This window comes from Cervus canadensis, chromosome 17 (assembly GCF_019320065.1).
Source record: "Cervus canadensis isolate Bull #8, Minnesota chromosome 17, ASM1932006v1, whole genome shotgun sequence".
In the NCBI taxonomy this organism is placed as follows: Eukaryota; Metazoa; Chordata; class Mammalia; order Artiodactyla; family Cervidae; genus Cervus; species Cervus canadensis.
Window position 1 is genome coordinate 62,272,718 of NC_057402.1, and position 15,600 is coordinate 62,288,317.

The following is a 15,600-nucleotide window of genomic DNA, read 5'->3' on the forward strand; positions in this document are numbered from 1 at the left end:
GACTCTCCCTGACTGCAAGGGACCATGGCGTCGACAGTGGCCTTGTCTCACAGAGGAAGGCACCATCCCTCCCCGCCCCTTTCCCCTGTTACCTTCTTCATAACTTGCAGGCTGAATAGAAGTGATCAAGCATTGCTGGGGCACGGTTCGGCCCCCAAGTCTGCATGGCGGGCTTCACAGGAAGGGCTCCTTGTCTTGCAGGGGTCTATGGGGTGCACCCACTACAGCCACACCTGACTACCGGACTCCACAGTCTGTGTGACCCCACAGCAGCCAGAAGACATGTCAGCCCCTTCACACTTAGCACTTTGTCTGATTTGAAGGTGGCAGAGAAATTCCTACTGACGCCACTCCCTAAGGCCAGATGGTCACAATCCTAATTTCCCCCTCACTTCCTTTCTCTCACACGTATCCCAGCTCCTCGTTTAAACAAAGGCCTAAAGCTGGTGAAGACTCCTGAGAGTCCCTTGGACTGCAAGGAGATCCAACCAGTCCATCCTAAAGGAGATCAGTCCTGAATATTCATTGGAAGGACTGATGCTGAAGCAGAAATTCCAATACTTTGGCCACCTGATGCGAAGAACTGACACATTTGAAAAGACCCTGATGCTGGGAAATATTGAAGGCGGGAGGAGAAGGGGACAAAAGAAGATGAGATGGTTGGATGGCATCACTGACTCGATAGACATGAGTTTGAGTAAATTCCAGGAGTTGGTGGTGGACAGGGAAGCCTGGCGTGCTGCAGTCCATGGAGTCTCGAAGAGTCAGACACAACTGAGTGACTGAACTGAACTGACTGAAAGCTGGTGAGTGACAGCCCAGGCATATAGTAGGTGCTTGATAAACATTTCCCCAGTGCTTCCCATGCTCTCCACTGGCATTCCCAGCTTCTGAGTGGACCTGTCTCTAGCTGAGCACTCTCCCAACTCCTGTTCTGTGCCCCTTGCCAGGCAGGCTCCAGTCCCACAGCTGTCCCGCCACCTCAGCTAGAAGACCTCTCTCTAGAGGCCACCGGCATCCGCCTCCCAGTCTCCCTCAAGCCTGGCCTCACCTCTCCACTGACACAGCCTCCACCAGGCCCACACTTGCCTTCCCTCCAACTTGTGATTCTCCACTCTTGTGTTCTCCTTCCATCCTATCCATCTTCCCCTCTGCCCCCAAAGCCCCAGGACAGCGAGGGACCCCATGTCTAACCCTGCACCATCTGGATGTACACAGTCTGGCCTCTGCTCCTCTGGTTGTCTTCCCCTGCCAGCCTCACTGTGTCACCCTCTGCCTCAGTCACTGTGAGACCCAACTCCAACATCACCTGTGACTCAGCTCTGATCACCTCATTCCTCACCCTTCCTCCCAGGACAGGTTGGACACATGTCTGCTGTGGCATTTGTCACGCCTTGTTGGGATCCTCTGTCAATTACCCACTCTCCCATAAGAGTACCAAAGGTCTTCAATCTCCAGGTACACAAAACCACAAGGCAGCATCACACAGAAGGCAAGCTGCCTGGCTCCAAGCCTGAGATTCTGATTGTGGAACCCAGAGATGGGCATTTTAACAACTCGGTGGCGGTCTTGTTGCAGGTGGTCCTTGGGTCCCACACTGAGACCCGCTGCTCTGGTGGGTTCCAGGCTGGGGGTCTGGTCTTGTTCGTGGGTGAGTGTCCTCAGCTCCTGCTTGGTGCCTGTCACAGGGAATGACAGCAGACCCCCAGTAGGGGCCTTGGCTCACATCATGGCTTCCCCCTTCCACCAGCTGAGGGACTATGGCAAGCCCCTCAGTCTCTCTGAGGTTGGCTCTGAGCTCCCTCTGAATCAGGAAGGCCATCAGGTCTGGCTCACAGAGTTGTGGGGAGAACTGGAAGAGACATCAACCTCAGCTCAGCTTTGAACCCAATACCCCACCTGTAAACAAGGCTGAGTCTATGGCAACCTGCGCTTGTTAAGATTTCTCAGAGGTGCTGAGGTCTCGCTCCAGCCCTATCAGGGGGTATCTACTTGCATACAAGTAGATGGAAAATCTACTGGGAGGAAAAATCCCCTCCCTTCTTTGGAACTGATGGAGCTTGTCCTGAGTTTGCCTAGGTCTTTTGTCAAGTTTTAGAAGGGTGAATAATAGTGCACAGAGATGAAAACACCAACATTTTCTAAGAAGACGAGAAGTAGGAAGTGTTTCCAGCACAGTGTGATGAGGATGGGCCTAGGGAGAGGACCGTGGAGTGCAGAAGTGGCCATGGGGCTGACACACAGACCAGCAGAAGTTCAAGTGGCCAAGGGCAAGGACCTGCCCGGAGCTCCGCACTCTGTGCAGGCGGGTTTCTCCTGGCACCCGGCTCTGGGCTCTGTCTCACCGTCACACTGAGTCTTTCATGTAGCAAACGTTAATTGAACGCATACTCCGTGCTGGTGCTGTGCTGGGCCTAGGGATACAGAGGTGAAAGATAGATAAGATAAGCCTCTATACAAGAGGATTTATAATATCTGGGTGTGTGTGGTGGGGGTAAGCAAGCAGGAGCAAGACAGTAATGCTGGGATGAAAATGTGGAAGGACTGGAGAGAAGGACTTCCAAGAAGGAGTCTGGCCTTTACCTGTGAACTGAGACAGCAGAAGCCAATGTCTCATGTTTCAGAATTAAGACTTGTCTGGGCCCTGCATGCTGCCCTGCTTCTCCCAGCGCAGCCCAGGCCCTCTGCAACCTCATCCATTAGCTCCTGAGTCCACGACCCCATGGGAGCTGGGGTTGGTCAGCTCCCACGGGGTTGTAGAAGGACAGAGAGGACAGAAAGAGCTTGGAAGAGCGGGCATGCCAAGAATCCAAGGCTGGGACCCTGCTTCTCCGATATAGATTCCCTGTGCTAATTTTTGTATATCCAGCTATTTGGAGCTGCTGCTTCTTGGATTCTTATAAGCCTTTTGTAATCTTATTTAAAAAAATAGTTTGCATGGGCCAGTTTTGTTCATTCATTTATTCAAAAAAGTATTTATCAAGCATAGACCAAGTGCCAGGTGTAATGCTAGGTGCTTGAGTTATATCAGAGAACAATTTTAACAAAGATCTTGTTTTCATGGAACATGTGTTCTAGAAGGGGAAACAAACAATAAACAATGAGCATAACAAACAGATCAGTTATATAGTATACAGAAAGTTGTAGGAGCCAGGAGGAAGAAAGTAGAATAGAGTGAGGAAATTGGGGGCCTAGAGAGTAAGGGAGAAAATTACCTTATACAGAGCATAATGTGTTCAGGCGAGGCCTCACTGAGCAGGTGAATTGTGAAGACTTAGAGGAGGTGCAGGAGACACTGTTAGGATATCTGAGGGAAGAGTGCTCCTGGCAGAAGCACATCAAGTGCAAAACCCCATGTGGGAGTGCTTCTGTAATGTGCGAGAATCAGCGAAGTGCCTGGGGCTGGAGCAGAGTGACTGAAAGACAGAACTGAGGATAAAGATACAGGAGAGAGAAGGGGGCCTGAGACGGGGGAGCAGCCACTGAAAGGAAAGCAGAAGAATTCCAGCATCTGAGTTCCCTCTAAAACAATCACTCTGGATGTTATTTGGGACCAGATGAGGAGAAGAAACAGGGAGAATAGCTTGGATGCTATCACGTAGTTCAGATGTGAATCAAGAATGCCCTAACAGAGGTGGAAAGCAGGAAACTTGGTGCACAGTGGGCAGTTCTAGACCTGTCCTGCAAGAGGGCCAACAGGGTTTCCCGACAGACTGGATGAGGGCTGTAAGAGAAGAGAAAGGTTGAGTTTGAGTGGGTTTCTGTTGCTTGCAGCCAAAAGAGGTGAGTCCTGAAACTGGTCCCCTTTGCTTTCACCAGAATTTCAAGGTAGTCAGGCTCAAGGCCTGGCACACTGCCTCAGAAACCACCCATCGCCCTATGAGAAACCAGAGGTGATGACTAAGCCAAGGGATTGAGTGAGCTGGGCTGTGTTTACACATAAAAGCCTGAAGTGAGACTGAACAAAGGGTGTGAATGAGAAATCCAGGAAATAGACCCAGGAGCTTATCTGGATTCAGCACATTTTCCCACACACTGTCAGCAACTGCAAGGCCAGTCCTCAGCTCTGTGGCTGAAACTTCTCAGTAAAGGCATCAGACCACACGCATCATTCAGTTTACCACAACTGTGCTGGTCTCATGGAAACAGTGGATACTCACCTATCTACCATCCATGAGTCCCCCTACATTTCCCAGCCTCCCCTGTTAGTCAGTCAGGTCACATGACTAACTCTGGCCAATGGTCTACAGACACAGGCCATATGACTTCCTCCCAGGATAAGCAGTAAGAGGCAGTGCATGTCCTCCATTCCTCTCTTCCTCTGCTCCAGTGACCTGGGACAAAAATGGAGGTAGTCTGGGTTCCCTGAATCACTAAGTGGAAAGAACTACTACCAGCCTTCATTGGACCTTACATAAGAAAGAAACTTTGTTTATGAAAGGGTTAATTTATTGTGACAGTATGGTATAGCTTTCTCTGATGAATACCACTGGCCAAAGACTGTGGAACCAATTTAAACAATAATAAGATTAGTAAGATTCACAAACTACCTCATAGTTTAAAAGAGCTTTTGTTTACTCTCTTTTGATACTCACCTATTACATGAACTATGTAGTTCCCTTTGAACATTTTCAAATAAATACCTTCCGACCAACTGAAAAGAAAAAGCAATCATAGAGGAGTCAGTAGCTTTCCTTTGTAGAAAAGAAATGAAAAAGAAGACTTCTTTACTGCACTATCAAAAATTAATGTATACATAGAAACAAACTTACCAGGAAAAAAAAGCAGTGCTTATGAAAGCAATGAATTCTACTGAGGAAAATAATGTAAATTTTTAATAAATGGAGAAAGATATTTAGTTTTTTATTAGAAAGATCAATTGTAAAGATGAAAACTCTTTCCAAATTAGCTTATAAGTGTTATATGCTACCAATCAAAATACCAAGATGACTTTGAGAGACTTGACAGCATTAATACAAAGGGTCTCTTGGAGAATGAAAAGGTAACAGAGGAGAAAATTTGGATGGAAAAAGTACAAATGCGTGAGCAAATATCAAAAGTCTCTTAAAGCCACAATCATTGGGAAAGCATGGAACTGGCAGAGAAATAAAAATATCAATGAAAAACAAAAAAAAAAAACAAGTATTTCAGTAATAGAAGATAAACTCCAAACACATTAGTAAAAAGGGTTTAATTCTTTTCAAATTCCCAAATTCTGAAGTACTGCACACATTCCCAGGGAAGCAGCACTTAGTATGACAAAGATGCTCACTGGAAGGGTCTGAGATGGAAAAGGAAGCATTTAGAATGTTTTTGTGTTTGTGCATGTGTGTTTGTGACTTTGAAAAATCGTCCCCTATGTATATATGTAGTAAAGTGATGAGAAAATGCGAAAGAACAATAAGCAATTCAAGACATTCCTTATTTCTTCAAGAGAAAGGAGAGAATGAGATCAGAATGGCCTCCAAAGGGTCTCCAAAGATTTGATGATATTCTGTTTATTAAGTTGAGTGTTGGGTAGATGAGGGTTTATTATATTATTTTTTATTCCTTAGGTAGACATTATACATATTCTTTGCATGTATAAAATATTCCTTAATACATTTTAAAGCCCCTGAGCTATATTGATATCCCTCCCAGGAAGATGTATCTAGCTCATATCTCCAGGAAAACAAGTGAAGAAATAAATTTTAGTGCCATCCTTTTCTTCCCTCAGCAACTCTCCCTCCCAGTCCCACCATATAAAAATTGACTTCCTGTACATCAGCAATCACATTTATAATTTTAATGGAGGGAAAATGTCATTTAAAAGAACATGAATTTTTTTAAACCCCCACAGGAAAAAAATTATAAATTCTATTATTGAAGAACATTTTATAAAACCTGAATAACTCCATAATTTTCATTGGAAATGCTCAAATTAGGGATAAAATCTCTCTAAAATGATACACAAACTGGAAAACTCCCAGCCAAAATCCTAAAGGATTCCTTGAAATTTGCAAAATGATTCTATTTAAAAATATATCTGAGATTGGCTTAAGATCCCTGAGTAGAAGAACATGCATTTACCTCATTGTGCAAAAACACTGAAATCACAACTAGCTGTTGAACAACCATCAACAGGAAGACACTGGAACCCATCAAAAAAGATACCCAACATCCAAAGAAAAAGAGAAGCACAATGAGACCACGAGACCATAAGAGGAGCACAATCATGATAAAATTAAAATCCTGTACCTGTTGGGTGGGTGACCCACAAACTGGGTGACAATTACACCATGGAAGTTCTTACCCTGTTGTGAAGGTTCTGAGCCCCACATCAGGCTTCTGAGGTTGGAGATCTAGCAAAGGGACTAGGAGTCTGTGGGGAATCTGGCTTTGAAGGCCAGCAGGATTTGATTGCAGGACTTCCACAGTACCAGGGGAAACAAAGACCCCACTCTTGGGAGGAACACACAAAATCTTGTGTGCACTAGGACACACAGCAAAAGAGCAGTGACCCCACAGGAGACTGAATCTAACCTACCTGCTAGAGCCGGAGGGTGTCCTGCAGAGGCAGGGGGTTGTGGTGGCTCACCATGGGGACAGGGGCACTGGCAGAAGCAGTTCTAGGAAGTACCCGGTGGTGTGAGTCCCCCTGGAGATTGCCATTAGCCCTACCATAGAGCCTATAGACTCCAGGGCTGGGTTCAGTTCAGTTCAGCTCACTTCAGTCGCTCAGTCGTGTACGACTCTTTGCGACCCCATGAATCACAGCACGCCAAGACTCCCTGTCCATCACCAACTCCCAGAGCCTACTCAAGCCCATGTCCATTGAGTCGGTGATGCCATCCAGCCATCTCATCCTCTGTCATCCCTTTCTCCTCCTGTCCCCAATCCCTCCCAGCATCAGGGTCTTTTCCAATAAGTCAACACTTCGCATGAGGTGGCCAGAGTATTGGAGTTTCAGCATCAGCATCAGTCCTTCCAATGAACACCCAGGACTGATCTCCTTTAGGATGGACTGGTTGGATCTCCTTGCTGTCCAAGGGACTCTCAAGAGTCTTCTCCAACACCACAGTTCAAAAGCATCAATTTTTTGGCACTCAGCTTTCTTCACAGTCCAACTCTCACATCCATACATGACCACTGAAAAAACCATAGCCTTGACTAGATGGACCTTTGTTGGCAAAGTATTGTCTCTGCTTTTTAATATGCTATCTAGATTGGTCATAACTTTTCTTCCAAGGAGTAAGTGTCTTTTACTTTTAGAGCTGTAATCACCATCTGCAGTGATTTTGGCGCCCAAATAAATAAAGTCTGACACTGTTTCCACTGTTTCCCCATCTATTTCCCATGGAGTGATGGGTCCAGATGCCATGATCTTAGTTTTCTGAATGTTGAGCTTTAAGTCAACTTTTTCACTCTCCTCTTTCACTTTCATCAAGAGACTTTTTAGTTCTTCTTCACTTTCTGCCATAAGGGTTGTGTCATCTGCATATCTGAGGTTATTAATATTTCTCCTGGCAATCTTGATTCCAGCTTGTGCTTCTTCCAGCCCAGCGTTTCTCATGATGTACTCTGCATATAAGTTAAATAAGCAGGGTGACAATATACAGCCTTGACATACTCCTTTTCCTATTTGGAACCCGTCTGTTGTTCCATGTACAGTTCTAACTGTTGCTTCCTGACCTGCATATAGCTTTCTCAAGAGGCAGGTCAGGTGATCTGGTATTCCCATCTCTTGAAGAACTGTCCCTCGCGAGCTACCACACGCCTGAGGTCAGGGGCGGCAGCCGAGAGGAGCTACCCCACGTCCAAGGTCAGGAGGGGTGGCTGTGAGAAGATACCCCTTGTCCATGGTAAAGAGCAGCGGCTGCGCTTTGCTGGAGCAGCCATAAAGGGATACCCCACGTCCAAGGTAAGAGGAAACCCAAGTAAGATGGTAGGTGTTGCGAGAGGGCATCAGAGGGCAGACACACAGAAACCATAATCACAGAAAACTAGCCAATCTGATCACAGGACCACAGCCTTGTCTAACTCAATGAAACTAAGCCATGCCGTGTGGGGCCACCCAAGATGGTCGGGTCATGGTGGAGAGGTCTGACAGAATGTGGTCCACTGGAGAAGGGAATGGCAAACCACTTCAGTATTCTTGCCTTGAGAACCCCATGAATAGTATGAAAATGCAAAATGATAGGATACTGAAAGAGGAATTCCCCAGGTTGGTAGGTGCCCAATAGCTACTGGAGATCAGTGGAGAAATAACTCCAAAAAGAATGAAGGCTGGGTTACCTCAGGACAAACAACTAAAGGGGGTGGGGAGTGGGGGGTGGGGAGCACAGCCCCACCCATCAGAAGATAAGTGGATTAAAGTTTTACTGAACTCAGCTCTGCCCACCAGAGCATGACCGAATTTTATCCACTGCCAGTCTCTCTCATCAGGAAGCTTGCACAAGCCTCTTACATAGCCTTAGATCCACCAGAGGGCAGACAATAGAAGTTAGAAGAACTATAATCCTGCAGCCTCCAGAACAAAAACTATAATAACAGAAAGTTAAACAAAACAAAAAGGCAAAGGATTATGTCCCAGATGAAGGAATAGATAAAATCCCAGAAAAACAACTGAATGTAATAGAGAATAGGCAACCTTCCAGAAAAAGAATTCAGAATAATGATTGTGAAGATGCTTCAAGATCTTGTGAAAAGAATGGAGGCAGAGACTGAGAAGATGCAAGAAATATTTAACCAAGACCTAGGAGAACTAAAGAACAAACTGAGATGAACAATACAATAACTGAAATGAAAAATACACTAGAAGTAGTCAATAGAAGAAAAACTGAGGTAGAACAGATAATGGACCTAGAAGACATAATGGTGGAAATCAGTGCCATGGAACAGAATTAAAAAAAAAAAAAAAACAACCACCTAAGGGACCTCTGGGGCAATGTTAAAGGCATTAACATTCACATTATAGGGGTTTCAGGAAGAGAAGAGACAGCAAGGACCTGACAAAATATTTGAAGAGGTAATAGCTGAAAAATTTCCCAACATGGGAAAAGAAACTGTCAAACAAGTCCAAGAAGTTCAGAGAGTCCCAGGCAGGATAAACCCAATAAGGAATATGCCAAGCCGCATAGTAATCAAATTGATAAAAATAAAAGACAAATATAAAATATTAAAAGGAACAAGGAGGAAATGACAAGTAGCATACAAATGAAGACCCAATGAGATTGTCAGCTAATTTCTCAGCAGAAACTCCACAAGCCAGAGGAAGTAGCATGATATGCTTTAAATGCTGAAATGGAAGAACCTAAAACCAAGAATGTTTTACCCAATGAGGCTCTCATTCAGATTTGATGGGGAAATGAAAAGATTTACAGACAAGCAAAAACAGAGAATTCAGCACCACCAGACTGGCTTTGCAACAAATGCTGCAGGAAACACAAGAGAAGGAAAAAAACCTACAAAAACAAATGTAAAACAGTAAGAACATATATATCAGCAATTACCTGAAATGTAAATGGATTAAATGCAGCAACCAAAAGACAGATTGACTGGCTGGACACAAAAACAAGACCCATATATATACTGTCTACAACAGACCTGCCTCAGACCTAGGGACACATACAAACTGAAAAAGTAAGGGAATGAAAAAAAAAAAAAAAGTAAGGGAATGGAAGAAGGTATTCCAGGCAAATGGAAACCAAAAGAAGCTGGAGTAGAAATACTCATATCAGACAAAATCGACTTTAAAGCAATGACAGTTTTTAGAGAAAAAGGACACTACATAATAATCAAGGGATCAATCTAAGAAGATATAGCAATTTTAAATATATATGCATCCAACATAGAAGCACCTCAATATGTTAGGCAAAAATACTAACAACCATAAAGGGGAAAAGGGACAGTAACACAGTAACAATGGGGGACTTTGACACCCCACTTTCATCAATGGACAGATCATCCAGACAGGAAATCATTCAGGAAACACAGGCCTTAAATGACACATGTGTCATTAGACCAAATGTGTTTATCAATGTGTCATTGATATTTATAGAGTATTCTGTTCAAAAGCAGCAGAATACACATTTTCCTCAAGAGTACAAGGAACATTCTCTACGGTTAACCACATGCTGGGCCAAAAGGAGAGCCTTGGTAAATTTAAGAAAACTGAAGTCATATCAAGCAACTTTTCCAATCATAATGCTATGAGATTAGAGATAAACAATAAGAAAAACTACAAAAAACACAAACACTAGAGTCTAAAAATTATGCTACTAAACAACCTATGAATCACTGAAGAAATTAAGGAGGAAATAAAAAATACCTAGAGACAAATGAAAGTGAAAACACAACAATCAAAAACCTGTGGGATACAGCAAAGGCAGTTCTAAGAGGGAAGTTTACAGCAATACAAGTTTACCTCAAGGAGAAGAAAAATCTCAAATAAACAACCTAACCTCACACCTAAAAGAACTAAAGAAGGAACAAAAAAACCCTAAAATTAGTAAAAGGAAAGAACTCACAAAGATCAGAGCAGAAATAAGTGAAATAGAAACAAATAAAACAATAGTAAAGATTAATGGGGGGGGGGGATGGTTTTCTGAAAAGATAAAGTTAATAAACCTTTACCCAGGCTCTTTAAGAAAAAATGAAAAGACTCAAGTTAATAAAATTAGAAGTGAAAAAAAAATTACAACTGACACCATGGAAATACAAAAGATCATCAGAGACTATGACAAGCAACTGTATACCAATAAAATGGACAACCTGGAATAAATGGACAAGTTCTTAGAAATCTACAGTTTCCCAAGACTGAACCAGGAAGAAACAGAAAATATGAACAGACCAATCACAAACACTGAAACTGAAACTGTGATTTAAAAACTCCCAACAACAAAAGTCCAGGACGTGATGGCTTCACAGGTGAATTCTATCTAACATTTAGAGAAGAGCTAACAGCTTTCCTTCTGAAATTGTTCCCAAAAATTGCAGAAGAAGGAAAACTTCTGAACTCATTCTATGAGGCCACTATCATCCTGATACCCAAACCAGACAAAGATACCACAATAAAAAGGAAATTACTGGTCAGTATCACTGATGAACATAGATACAAAATTCCTGGACAAATACTAGCAATCTGAATCCAACAATACATTAAAAAGATCATCTGAGGAGGGCCCTGCAGCTCGGGCTGGGGTCCGAGTAGGTGACAAGCTCCTTGAGGTGAACGGCGTGGCCCTGCAGGACGCAGAGCACCAGCAGGCTGTGGAGGCGCTGCGTGGGGCAGGCGCCACCGTGCACATGCGGCTGTGGCGGGAGCGCATGGTGGAGCCTGAGAACCCGGTCACCGTCACGGCCCTGCGGCCCGAGGACGACTACAGCCCGTGGGAGCGGCGAGGGGGCAGCCTGCGCCTGCCCCTGCTCCCACCCGAGCCCCCCAGGCGCCCCCGCCAGCGCCACGTGGCCTGCCTCGTGCGCAGCGAGAAGGGGCTGGGCTTCAGCATCACAGGCGGGAAAGGCTCCACGCCCTCCCGGGGCGACGGGGGCATCTTCATCTCCCGCATCGCTGAGGGGGGCGCCGTCCACCGGGCAGGCACCCTGCAGGTCGGCGACCGCGTCCTTTCTATCAACGGGGTGGACATGACCAAGGCCAGGTACGACCATGCTGTCTCCCTGCTGACCGCCGCCTCGCCCACCATCGCCCTGTTGCTGGAGTGGGAGGCTGGGGGGCCCCGAGCCCCGAGCCCTCCGCCCCACCCCCCCCCCCCCCCCCCCCCGCTGCTGCCCCTGCTGCCCCAGGGGAGCCCGGGCCTCTGAGGCTGTCCCCTGGTTTGCTGGCCGCTGCCCTGGAGGGGCCGTACCCAGTGGAGGAGATCTGTCTGCCCAGAGCGGGGGGCCCCTTGGGGCTCAGCATCGTTGGGGGCTCCGACCACTCCAGCCACCCATTCGGTGTCCAGGAGCCTGGAGTGTTCATTTCTAAGGTGCCCCCGCGGGGCCTGGCTGCACGCAGCGGCCTGCGGGTCGGGGACCGCATCCTGGCAGTGAATGGGCAGGATGTGCGGGAGGCCACGCGCCAGGAAGCGGTCAGCGCCCTGCTCCAGCCCTGCCTGGAGCTGGTACTGCTCGTGCGGAGGGACCCGCCGCCCCCGGGCATGCGGGAACTCTGCATCCAGAAGGCCCCCGGGGAGAGGCTGGGCATCAGCATCCGTGGGGGCGCCAAGGGCCGTGCCGGAAACCCCTGCGACCCCACCGATGAGGGCATTTTCATCTCCAAGGTGAGCCCCACAGGAGCAGCTGGGCGAGACCGCCGTCTGCGGGTGGGGCTGCGGCTGCTGGAGGTGAACCAGCAGAGCCTGCTGGGCCTGACACACGGCGAGGCCGTGCAACTGCTGCGCAGCGTGGGCGACACCCTGACTGTGCTGGTCTGCGACGGTTTCGACACCAGCACTGCCACCCCCGAGGTGTCCCCAGGCGTCATCGCCAACCCCTTCGCGGCTGGCCTTGGCCGCCGGAACAGCCTGGAAAGCATCTCCTCCATCGACCGGGAGCTGAGCCCTGAGGGCCCCGGCAAGGAGAAGGAGCTGCCCGGACAGATCCCACTGTGGGGCCCGGAGGCCACGGTGCTGCCTGGAAGTGGAGAGATGGCTGAGGTCCCCTGCTCCCCTGGCCACCAGCAGCCCCCGTCCCCGCCCTCCCCTGCCGAGCTGCCGGCCAACCTGAAGCAAGCCTATAGGACGTTCGCGGCTGTGCCCGGCCTACACCCGCCTCTGGACACCCCTGCCCAGCCCCCCATGCCCGGGCCCACGGCCTCGCTGGAGCAGCTGTCCTTCCGCGAGCGGCAGAAATACTTCGAGCTGGAGATGCGGGTGCCCCAGGCCGAGGGCCCCTCTAAGCGCGTGTCGCTGGTGGGCGCCGACGACCTGCGGAAGATGCAGGAGGAGGAGGCCCGCAAGCTACAGCAGAAGAGGGCACAGATGCTGCGCGAGGCAGCGGCCGACACGGTGCGCCCAGAAGCTGATGCTCCCGAGGACGAGGAGCCTGAGGAGGAGCCACCCTGGGCCGGCCAGGGCCCCGCAGCTGAAGGGCTCGGCCCCGCGTCTCCCCCACCGCAGGGAGGCGGCGCCCCAGTGCGGACGGCCAAGGCCGAGCGGCGCCACCAGGAGCGGCTTCGCGTGCAGAGCCCCGAGCTGCCGGCCCCAGAGCGGGCCCTGTCCCCAGCTGAGCGCCGCGCCCTGGAGGCGGAGAAGCGGGCGCTGTGGAGGGCGGCCAGGATGAAGTCCCTGGAGCAGGACGCCCTCCGCGCACAGATGGTCCTCAGCAAGTCCCAGGAGGGCCGAAGCAAGCGGGGGCCCCTGGAGCGCCTGGCCGAGGCCCCCTCGCCCGCGCCCACCCCGTCACCCACCCCCTTGGAAGACCTCGGCCCCCAGACTGGCACCTCCCCAGGACGATTGGCCTTGTCTGGGAGGAAGTTTGACTACAGGGTGTTTGCTGCCCTCCCCTCTTCCAGACCTGTCTATGACATGCAGTCCCCAGATTTCACTGAGGAGCTGAGGTCCTTGGAACCACCTCCAAGCCCAGGTCTGCCAGAGGAGGATGGAGAGGTGGCCATGGTGCTTCTGGGCAGGCCCTCTCCAGGCTCCGCAGTCCCGAGGAGGTGGCCTTGTGCAGCAGCCGCCGGGCCCTGCGGCCAGGGTGCCGGGGCCTGGGCCCAGTACCCTCCTAGAGGGGCGGGGTGCCTCCCCCGACTTGGGGTGGGGGCCCTGCCAGCGCCAACACCACCCTCGCCCCGAGTCTTTTAACCTGGCCGGTAGCATTTTAAAGAGGTCCCCTGAGGAGTTCTGGCCACTGACTAACTGCCCCCTCCCCAGCCGGGACCTCCTGGCAAGACTGTAACTAGTGATGTTTGTACAACCAAAGACTCTATTTTGTGGTTTAAGGAGAATAAAATTGACTACGTTTTAAAAAAAAAAAAAAAGATCATACACCATGATCAAGTGGGATTTATCCCAGGGGTGCAAGGATTTTAAATACCCTCAAATCAATCAGTGTGATACACCACATCAACAAATGGAAGGCTAAAAACCATATGATCAACTCAATAGATACAGAAAATGTTTGTGACAAAATTCAGCACCCCATTTATGATTTATAAAAAAAACTCTCCATTGTATATTCTTGCCTCCTTTGTCAAAGATAAGGTGTCCATAGGTTCATGGATTTATCTCTGGGCTTTTTATTCTGTTCCATTGACCTATATTTCTGTCTTTGTGCCGGTACCATACTGTCTTGATGACTGTGGCTTTGTAGTATAGTCTGAAGTCAGGCAGGTTGATTCCTCCAGTTCCATTCTTCTTTCTCAAGATTACTTTGATTATTTGAGGTTTTTTGTATTTCTATACAAATTGTGAAATTATTTGTTCTAGTTCTGTGAAAAATAACATTGGTAGCTTGATAGGGATTGCATTGAATCTATAAATTGCTTTGGGTAGTATAGTCATTTTGACAATATTGATTCTTCCAATCCATGAACACGGTATATTTCTCCATCTGTTTGTGTCCTCTTTGGTTCTTTCATCAGTGTTTTATAGTTTTCTATGTATAGGTCTTTTGTTTCTTTAGGTAGATATACGCCTAGGTATTTTATTCTTTTTGTTGCAATGGTGAATGGAATTGTTTCCTTAATTTCTCTTTCTGCTTTCTCATTGTTAGTGTATAGGAATGCAAGGGATTTCTGTGTATTAATTTTATATCCTGCAACTTTACTAGATTCATTGATTAGCTCTAGTAATTTTCTGGTAGAGTCTTTAGGGTTTTCTATGTAGAGGATCATGTCATCTGCAAACAGCGAGAGTTTCACTTCTTTTCCTATCTGGATTCCTTTTACTTCTTTTTCTGCTCTGATTGCTGTGGCCAAAACTTCCAATACTATGTTGAATAGTAGTGGTGAGAGTGGGCACCCTTGTCTTGTCCCTGATTTTAGGGGAAATGCTTTCAATTTTTCACCATTGAGGGTAAGGCTTGCTGTGGGTTTGTCATATATAGCTTTTATTATGTTGAGGTATGTTCCTTCTATTCCTGCTTTGTGGAGAGTTATAATCATAAATGGATGTTGAATTTTGTCAAAGGCTTTTTCTGCATCTATTGAGATAATCATATGGTTTTTATCTTTCAATTTGTTAATGTGGTGTATTACATTGACTGATTTGTGGATATTAAAGAAACCTTGCATTCCTGGGATAAAGCCCACTTGGTCATGATGTACGATTTTTAACAAGTGGTGCTGGGAAAACTGGTCAACCACTTGTAAAAGAATGAAACTAGAACACTATCTAACACCATACACAAAAATAAACTCAAAATGGATTAAAGATGTAAATGTAAGACCAGAAACTATAAAACTCCTAGAGGAGAACATAGGCAAAACACTCTCTGACATAAATCACAGCAGGATCCTCTATGACCCACCTCCCAGAATATTAGAAATAAAAGCAAAAATAAACAAATGGGACCTAGTGAAACTTAAAAGCTTTTGCACAACAAAGGAAACTATAAGCAAGGTGAAAAGACAGCCCTCAGATTGGGAGAAAATAATAGCAAATGAAGAAAGAGACAAAG

At 47.3% G+C, this 15,600-nt stretch overlaps 1 protein-coding gene across 1 annotated transcript; it reads left to right on the top strand.

Annotated features, from left to right (window-relative positions):
- Positions 1-2,227: 2,227 nt before the first annotated feature.
- LOC122454970 (protein scribble homolog) lies at positions 2,228-13,960 on the top strand. The gene is given in 5 exon segments (XM_043489610.1): positions 2,228-2,305; positions 11,119-11,752; positions 11,755-13,436; positions 13,512-13,623; positions 13,626-13,960. Coding segments are annotated over 5 exon segments (2,589 nt in total). The 3' UTR covers positions 13,709-13,960.
- Positions 13,961-15,600: the final 1,640 nt, after the last annotated feature.